The sequence below is a fragment of the Nesoenas mayeri genome (genome assembly GCF_963082525.1).
Source record: "Nesoenas mayeri genome assembly, chromosome: 4".
Lineage (NCBI taxonomy): Eukaryota > Metazoa > Chordata > Aves > Columbiformes > Columbidae > Nesoenas > Nesoenas mayeri.
The window spans coordinates 70271521-70281109 of record NC_137540.1 but is presented as its reverse complement, the minus strand read 5'-3'; the positions used below and the strand labels follow the sequence as shown (position 1 = coordinate 70281109).

At 53.3% G+C, this 9589-nt stretch overlaps 1 protein-coding gene across 1 annotated transcript; it reads right to left on the bottom strand.

Annotated features, from left to right (window-relative positions):
- Nucleotides 1-2105: 2105 nt before the first annotated feature.
- Nucleotides 2106-7205, bottom strand: NKX1-1 (NK1 homeobox 1; the record flags this gene model as incomplete). The annotated part of the gene is made up of 2 exons (XM_080343978.1): nt 2106-2908; nt 6767-7205. The coding sequence occupies 2 exons, from the start codon at nt 7203-7205 to the stop codon at nt 2106-2108; spliced, it is 1242 nt and encodes a 413-aa protein (XP_080200104.1).
- Nucleotides 7206-9589: the final 2384 nt, after the last annotated feature.

The following is a 9589-nucleotide window of genomic DNA, read 5'->3' as shown; positions in this document are numbered from 1 at the left end:
GCTGTACTCTGAGCACCGTTTGTAATGTTTTCCCCGAAAATTTACTTCAGAACATCTTTTATCGTCGGAGTTCTGATTTCTACAAATGCAAATGGATCTGTTACGAGACTTCTGCCTCTTGCACCGTTCTGAATGAGGGGAGATGATTACCCGAGCAGAGCTGGCATGCCCGCACCCTCCCCGGGGCTACCCACAGGCTGCCCTGCCCCAGCACCCACTCGTGGAACAGAACCCACGGGGGCTGCGGTGCGCAGCCGGCTCCCCTTGCCTGAACACCACCCACCCGGGCACGTTTGATTTCCACGTGGAGGCTGAAACCTTTTATTTATTTCCACGGCGGCTGCCAGATGTGCCCCAGGCTGGGGAGCCCGGGGAGGGGGAGCAGGAAGAACTAGCCGAGGGGGGAGCGGAGCCCGGGCAGCAATTTGGAGCGGGGGGGGTGAGCAGTGCTCATCCCCTCTTTTTGCTCCCCAAAATCTCTCCGTAAAACGCTGCTTTCTTCCAATCCCCGCTGGGAAGGGAGCCGTCAAGTTTCTGGGCTAAAACCAAAACGAACAATAAACCAAAATCCACAAACATACCAACCCGCCACAAAACCACCCGCCCCCCCAAAACAAAACAAAACGCCAGATAAAACCAAAATTAAACCAAACACTAGTGGGCAGAGAGAGCTCTTCCCCGCGTGACATTTGGGGTCTCGCAGGGAGTGTGGAGACGGGATGAAAGTGTCTTTAGGGCATCGGGCGAGAAGCTGCAGTTATAGCGGTGGCCAGTTCGGGATGGTCGCAGCCGTTATAGGCTTCTTATTTGCAATTAAGAAAAAATAGAATAGATTATAACAGATAGTAGTTTAATCAGCGGAAAGGCTATGGTAAGGTTAGTCTTTTCTTTTTAGTAGCGAATCCGAATGAGACAGCCGATTTATAAAATCTGCACAGTTCCAAAATATGAGACTCCCCATGTGCGGAAACACAGGAGACATCTCGGGTTCTTTACGAGAGAGAGAAAAAAAATCTCAATATTGCACAACAGCAATCGGCAAATCCAATTAAGAAGATGCGAACGAGGGAAATATGAAAGGAAATTCCCTTTCTCGCACAAGAAGAATAACGTTTATTTGCGTATAAGAAGTACGCTCTCACAGTAAACGAAACGAAAAAAAGGATGATGCAAAACACCCCTCCAAAAGTCTCCTGAGCCAGGCGTTTTCCAGAGGAACCTCGTCTCACAAACGTTCAGCCGAAAAGCAGGGACTCGCCACCACGGCAAAACGCCGTTTTCTTAAAGTTTATTGATTGATTTAAAGTGTTTAGCAAACAAAGTGCTTTCTATATCATCTCTTGCTCATTGCTCCCGTACCTTATACATTAATTATAAAGTTAAAACCTTTTTTTTTTTTTTGTAACAACCAGAAATATACAGAAATGATTAACGTAAAAAAAACTACAACCCCGCGCCCCAGCAGCCGCCCCCGCCGCCCCTTCCCCGCGTGTCCGCGGCGGCTCGTCCACGTTCGGGTTTCGTCAAACTGTGACGTAATAAAAAATAACCGTCGTCACCGTGAGGTCACGGGAGGGAGCGGCGCGTCGTTGCCTCAGCGATGTCGAGGGACAGGACCGATAGTTCTCTGTTTTACCCTGAGAGTCAAATGGGTACATAATATTTTTACAAGTCTTTTAAGAGTGGCCAGACCAGAATAAAAACGAAGCAAAAAAAAAAATAAAAGATAGAATAATCAAACCCACATAGCAACGAGGGACAGTGAAAATAAAAATACCGGTAACGATGATTTACATCTACTTGTATGTACAATGGGGAGAGAGGTTTTCCTCCTCCCCTCAGAAGCTCAGTCCGGACACGTGGCGTATAAAAAGGGTCGTAGAAACGATCGTGGGCGGTGGAGCCGCCGTGGGGTCGGTGGGGCCGCCCCTTCCCCTCCCGGGGTCGCTGCCAGGCGGTTGTTGGTTTCACAGTTTGGGTATGGGGGGGGACGGAAAAGCCGCACGGCGACCGGTCCCCCAAGCGCCCAGCCGGGCGGCCCTTCAGGGGCGGCGGGGAGCAGCGGGAAGGGGCCGGGGGATGAGGAGGAGGAACGGGTGTCGGGCTTATAGGTGTGGGGTGTAGAAAGCCGGAGCGCCGTAAGTCTGCGAGCCCAGGACGAAGGGCGAGAGGACGGCGGGGCTGGGCAGGAAGGGCAGCTGGGCGGCGCAGACCAGCCCGCCCGCGGGGTGTCCGGCGTAGCTGCCGGGGCCGTGCATGGAGAGCGGGTTCCCCATGGGGGGCGAGTGGCTGAGGGGGCTGAGCCCCCCCGGCAGCGCCCCGCCGCCCAGCCCGCCCCCCGCCCCGCCGCCTCCGCCGCCCCCGCCGGTGGGAGCGCTGGTGTCGGCTCCCGGGTTCTGCTTCTTCCACTTGGTGCGGCGGTTCTGGAACCAGATCTTCACCTGCGTCTCAGTGAGGCTGAGGGACAGCGCCAGGTTGAGGCGCTCGCAGACCGACAGGTACCGGGTGGACTTGAACTTGTTCTCCAGCGCCACCAGCTGCTCGTAGGTGAAAGCTGTCCGAGCCCGCCGGGGCTTGCCCGACTTGGAGTCCGAGCCCGTCCTCTTCCTCTTGGGCTTGGCCTGCTGGCTCTGCTGCCCGGCGACCGGAGCCGGCGGCGGCTGCTGCTGGGGAGGCGGCGGGGGCGGTGGCGGGGGCGGCGGGGGTGGGACACCGCCCGCCTCGCCCGATTCGGCGTGGAGGTGGCCGGGGTCGGGCTCGCCGGGCGCCGCCGAGCTGGTGGTGCTGCCGCTGCTGCTCTCCTCGCTGCACAGCTCCTCGTCGTCCGGCAGCTCGCTGTCGGGGCTGCGGCTCGGCCGGCTGCTGTAGTCGAGGTCGCACTCCTCGGGCTTGTAGAGCTCGCCGTCCTCTGCGGAAAACCGACAGCCGCCGTTAGGCCTTGCCGCCGCCGGACCCAGCTGCCCCCCCCGGTCCCCAACCCGGCCCCCTCTGGTGCGGCCTCCCGGGGTGAGGGCAGCGAAGGGAAACTGGCCCCGTGGCGCTCTGCCCCGCCGTGGGGCGGATCCAACCGCCTGGGAACCCCGCTGCCGCTGGGACGGGGGTGCTCGGGGAGCGGGGCCGCCCTGCCCGGCTCCTCGAGGGCCCTCCGTGGGGACGCGGCTGGTCCGAGCCTCCCGAGTGCTCCTCCGGCTGCCCTGTGCCGGGGGGGAGTGAAAGGACAAAGTTGTTCAGAAGCGGCCGGGACGGGGCTCGGAGCCGCCTCCGAAGCCGCCGCGGGGGCTGGAGCGCTCGGGCCGGGAAACGGCTGTGTGGCCCAGGGAGGCTTTGCCAGCGCTGCCCTTTCCGAGCTGCCCATCTTCGAGAAGTGGACAGGGCAGGGGATACCCCCTCACTCCCCACAAAACACTCAGCGGCCGGAAAGGCCTTTGCGAAAGCAAAAGGGGGTCCCCGTGTCCCCCGCAGAGCCGAGGGGACAAACCCCCGCACTGCCGGCCGGGTCTGGCCCAGTCGTGTTCAGGAAGCGGACAGCAAAGATGTCCCATCGCTATTAGCAGTTGTAGTGACGGAAATCTCCGCATCGATGGGAGATCTGCTCGTTTTTGCTCTGGCACTTTTAACCCTTTCTCGGCCTGGTTTGACCTCTTGTCACTTCCTGAGATGGAAGTATTAAAGTGGAGTAAATACTTGTATTGATTAGCGGAGCAGATACAAACTTAATTAAACTCATTTTGTGTAATGTACAAACTAGTTAACGGTCATTTAATTTATTTGGGTTTATATTACGCTCCAATTACCGGGTCTCCATCGGAGAACAGGGTAATTATCCGATATTTAAGGCTATTGGACTTCTGCTGACGGTTCTGTCATTATGAACCCTGAAAGCAAACGGCATTTTCCAGAAGGCCGGTTCCTCCTGACTCCGGCCGGGGGCTCGGGCCATTCGTGGGAAACCAGGGGGGCAAACCCTCTCCACTGTCTCCCCTCCCCGGGACAGGGATTGAGAGAAGCACCGCGGGCCAGTTTGGAGACAGAGGCCCAGAAATAGCATCGTTTTTAGACGGTGCTTTCCCACACTCCCCAACTTCCCTCCACTCGCACCTGCACCGGGGATGCAGCTTCGGGAATCCCCGATCAAGGGATCCTTCAGCTTGGTTAACCGATATACACAAATAGAAAGTGAGTCGCTCATCTATCAAACATATCCCATGCGTACTTTCGTTGGTTTTAATCCTCAATTAACTGAACACGCTATTGCATCTCAAACTTGGTCCATATGCTAACGCTGGACACCCTAAAGCCCGTAAATAAGATTTGGGGTGTTTTTTAAAACGTGTGGATTTTGCAACGAGATTTTTTCGGCTAATGTCGGATACGGCTGCCTCACTAGGAGAAAAAGGGGCAGAAAAGTTTATTGCAATCCTTTCCACACGGAAAATATCCCTTTATATCTCGGGGTTCATTACAAGCCCTTTCCAGCTCCCTGTTCCAGCCGGAGAGTAGCAAACCCGCGGGATCGCCGCGTTACACAGCTGAACACGGCTGGTTTTTCCCCAAGCCGACAGTTCGAGTGCAGAGGAGCGTCCTGCAACCTGTAGAACCTGTTACAAATCGCAGCGGGTAATTTCTGCAACAAAAAATCATTTAAAAGTGGGGGTAGCTACAACTGCGGGGCAGATCTGGGGACAGAGCGCAACGCCAGCACTCGTCGCTTTCACCCATGCTGGCCAGGGAAGGTGCAGTGCGTATTTTAGGTTTGTTTTTTTTCCAGTAAACTCTAGGAAATCCCAGTCGCATCTCAACTAAAATTTTCTTTAAACAAAAAAAATGCAGCCCGAATGCATTTGGCGATGGACACTGACACCGGGCTTGCGGTTTTGTTTCTGGAAGGTGTTAAATATTAATTTAACATGGAGTTTTAAGTGTTATTTTTAGCATTACATGAGTTTTGCGAGCGGTGTGTGACAAGCACTATTTTCTCCCTTTTCTATCAGAAAGCCTTTGCATTTTCCGGGTATTGGTACTTTGCTGTCCAGAGCTGCTTTTTGGAACAATTCCTCTAAATTAAACGACTGATTGAGCTAATGTTAATTACAAGAGGGAAATAGAGGAACTAAATTTCGTTATTTTCGAGCAGTCCCAAATCAATTCGTGACTGTCACCGCTTTACATTAAATTAAGACGGTAGGACCGAAGAACTAAACGTGAAGTGCCCGGGAAACTTGTCAGCAGGCGAAGCCCGCACCGCTCATCGATGCTTCCCAATACATTCATTTTTAGAGAAGTGCTAGTGCTGCATTTCTCTCCTTGTCTGGAGATAAAAGTGTGAGAGTAGCGGTAGGCTGACCTCGTCAGTCTTTCCGATGGCCCAGATCTATTTAATATGACAAAAGTCAGATGAGTTTAGGCGAATAATTACCCCCCGCTACATGCGGCTTTAAAAAATATCTTTCGAATTCTATTAACGCCTCGTTCCCGCTTTTGCTTTAGAGATTAAAAAATGCATCTGTTGTTGCAAAAACTCGGGCTGGAGCAGATTTCAGACCCCTTTCGCTGACTAATTTTAATTGAAAGAGTCATGCTATGGAGGAACCAGAAAGCTCCGAGTCCTCCCCAGCCGTAGAGAAATTCTTATTCTCTACCATAGAAGTTTATCCCCCGCCACTCGCAGCCCCTTCTCTCTCCCTCAGGACACCGAATAGCTATAGATATTTTTCACAACTACTATCTTTTCCCGGGAACCCTCCTCTGTCGCCAGAGTCGCGATGTTTAGAGGTGAGAAAGTTGGGATATTCGGACCCAGAAAGAAAAAGCAATCTACAGCTTGGGTCGAACGCAATTCCCGATCAATAGCGAGCCCTAATAAGTGTAATAGGTTTTAATCGAGTAATTATCCGAATTTTGACCCTACAATTTAGATGTTAGGGAAGAGTTTGCAAGGTGCTTGAAAGAGATATGCACAATTCGATAATAGGATATCGATCCAGGCAGTCCTACATGCCACTCTGGGGCGATTTCCCCCATTATCCAGCCTCTTTACGCTACTAAGCACATTTTACCTTAAATGTAATCGAAGGAATTTAATTGTTTTTCCAGAGATAACCAGCATTTTGTCACAATTAGTCTGATTTGTCCTAAAAAAAGCCAAGGGGAGAGAGAAAATTGAATCTGTCGCCCAGAGCAACGGGCGGGAGGCTGAGGCGGTGGCGGGGGGAAGAGATGGGGAGAGCGGGTCTGGAGCCTGGAGAGAAGATACATAAAAGTCATAAATGCCACCACCGAGGCGAGGATCCGTGTGGGCACATACAGGTTTGAGATCCCGGAGCTCCGGCCCTCTGAAGCCTCAGCTCTAGGAGCTGCTTGCGAGTTTGCCTGAGCCGGAGCTCACAGCCAGGGGTGTCTGTTTCCGGGGTGGGGGAACAGAATGGCGGGATGCCGGCACTCCCGGGCCCGATCCTGCCGCTGCGGGGGTGCCCGGTTAAAGAGCCCGGGGTGTTCTCCACCGGGCTCGCCGGAGCAGCCTCCAGTCCCGACTTGTCCCTCCTCTCTGTTGAACCGCAACACACTTTTCCACCTCTTTACACCCAGCAGCAGCAACGCGGGGAGCGTTTGCACTTCCCCGACAGCCGGCTGCCCCCAGCGCCCCGGCTCCCGAGGCTGCCAGCGGGGGAAGGATGGTCTTTAAAAGCATGCAAGCCTCCTTCCTCGGGGATCTGGGTGCAGACCGCCCCCCATCCCAGGGGTGCTCCGAGCACCCAAACCTACTTACTGATCAGGTCTGCGGACTTCTTGCGCGTGTCGAAATCTTCGGCCAGAGCCTTTTGCTCGGGCAGCTCCGTCCCTGAGTCCTCGGGCTTGTCCTCCGTCCCCAGCGTGAACTCGGTCCCCACCGATTTGTACAAGAGCCCGCACTGCCGCCTTTTGCTGTTGAATTTGTTAGGGTCCAGGATGTCGAGCACGGAGAAGGAGGTGGTTCTGTGCACCATGGGCAGCGCGGCCACTGGCCCCTCTTGTCCGGGGGTGTTGCTCTGGTTGTCCCCTGGCCTGTCCCTGTTTCCAGGGCAGGAGAAGAGCGGCAGGTCGCCGCCGGCCGAGAGCCGCTGCTCCCCGTGGCTCTCCATCCCTTCCCCGCCGATGCCAGCGGCGGCTGGGGGGGCTGTCACCGCCGGGATGGAGATGTCACCGACCTTGTCTCTGCTCACATTCATGACTCTTTGCAGAGCCCCTCTCGGTTGCAACTTCCCCCCCCCCCCCCCCCCTCTTTTTGCTCTCCCCCCACACCCCCTCCTCCGGCGAAGTTGAGCTGGAAACTCCTCCCCGGCCCCCGCTCCGGCTCAGGACGAGCCGCTGCCTTCAGCTCCCCGGGGCTGCGCTGGGTCCGGCCGCCGGGAGCCTCCGGGTGTCACAGGGTGATGCTGGGCTCAGAGCCTCCACTCAGCTGCTCCTTCTTCCTTCTCATCATCCTCACCAGGCTGCCCAGGCTCTCCTGTCCCCCCCCTCCCTCTCTCGCACACATACACGCAGAGGCGAGGCTGTCTCGTATTTATGCATTCATATTTAGCACTGGATTGTAATTGGCTACAAATTAATCCCTTGCCCGTAATAGTCTGTAATCTTCATCACTGGAGGAGAGAGACGGTGAAAGTGTGTGCCGGGGGGAGGGGGGCAGAGAGGGAGAGAGCGAATGAAGGATGGTGCTGGCTGTGATATACTTGGCTGTCAGCTCTGTTTCAGCACACCTCCACTCATCTGGAAAGCATCTAAATAGCCTTATTTGGAGAAGTGGGAGGAGATGACGCTTTCTTTTAAATAATTGCGGGATCAATATAAAGAAGATATTATACACAGAAAATGGGAACTTAAGGTCTCCCATCCCTAACAGTGGAGTTAGATGATCAAAAGGGGATTATGTGTGTGTGTGGGCTCAGAGGTGTCAGCCCCCAGCACCTGTTTCCCGTCCCTGCTGGTTTTATTAAATTAGAACAAAAGGAGAAAATTATGGACGGAGGTTTAGTGGTTGGAGTGGGGCTTGTGTTTGCGGAATCACACTGCCACACGCACACACCCTCCTCTCTCTCTCCCTTAGCTAATTAATTAAAATTAAATATCAAATGTAAGTGCCAGGCAAGTGCTGGAAGAAAATTAATACGTTTAAACGGCACAAGACAAAACACGACGATCAATAAATTCTGAGTAACTGCGAGAAGAGGTCTGTTCCCTCCTATGCAGGAATAAAGCAATAACCACACCTAACCTCCAATTAAAAAAAAATAAAATACTCTCTTATTAAAAGCGGTTTTAATTATGGAAAATTAAGGGATAAGAATAAAAGTTATCTGTGAATTATAAACCCCGAGTTTCTTTCCCTACCTAATTTCCTTCCCTTTCGTGTATAGCTGTGTGTGCGCTGATCATATCAATTTCATTCTTGTTTTGGACGCTCCAGTCGCTACTCAGTTTGAATTAGCTGCCAGGAAAAAAAAAGGGAGGGGGGGGGCCAGGAAAGTAGAGAAAGCATAAAAGGAAAATTAGATTTTTTTTTGTCTTTGAGGCTGGTGACACATACAAGGACAGGTCCTTTGCAATTACCGCGGGCAATGATCCTTTAGAAAGCAGAAATTAAAAGTTGGGAGAAATAATGGGTAAAACAATCAGCTTGTAATTTTGGTAGGGCTTGGACATGATTAGTCCATCAGCGGGCTGGGCCCAGGGGAGTCCCGCTGAGCGGGAGCCCACAACAGCCCCCGCTCATATATTATACACCAGCCCTTAGATTTTAATCAGACACCACAACAGTGTCCTTTCCCTTTTATGACTTTATTATGCTTTATCTTTAAATTATAAATCACCTCCTGGGTTGAAATGGTATGTATAATCTCCGATCACGGGGAGGTAATTACCTCTCCCCCTTTTCCTGACCTTACTGACGGGGCTGCCACGAACACAGAGCGAGAGCGAAGTTTTAATCTGCATGTGCACACACTTGCACAAACACCCGTCTGTTTGTTTGCTTGTTTGGTTTTTAGCAGCTCCTCTTTCCCTCCACCTATGGTCGTGCCTCCCATCTCTTATTTTCTTTGGGCTAATTTTCCCCTCGCCCTCGGTTCTGCCATATTATTTATGAAAAGTAGATAGTAGTTCAGGTAGATGCCAGTGATTTGGCTTTATCAGTTTTGCTGTGGTAGTCACATGCACTTGTACATTTTTCGGAGAGAACGCGGTTTTGGGGGGAATGGCGGCGGAAGGGATTATTTTTATTCCCGAGTGAGTACATTTTAGGAAAAATAAAATCTTAGTTGTAGTTAAATCTCTGTGCCCGGTTACCCGAGTAGGAACAGTCCCCAAGGGAGCAGGGTCCAGAATGGCTAAATTAGCACAAATTCCCAGGCTTGCGCTGGGTGTTTGGAGGAGTAGGAGCCGCATCCCCAGGGATCACAGGAGGCGCCTCTATTTCACCCCGACGTGCTCGCAGGCACCACCGGCCCCATGGGCACCGATAGACACAACCCCCCTACTCGGGGGCAGAGCTAGGGGGCAGCAGGGATGCTGGGGAGACACAGCCGGACCCCATCCCAACGGAACCCCCAGCCCG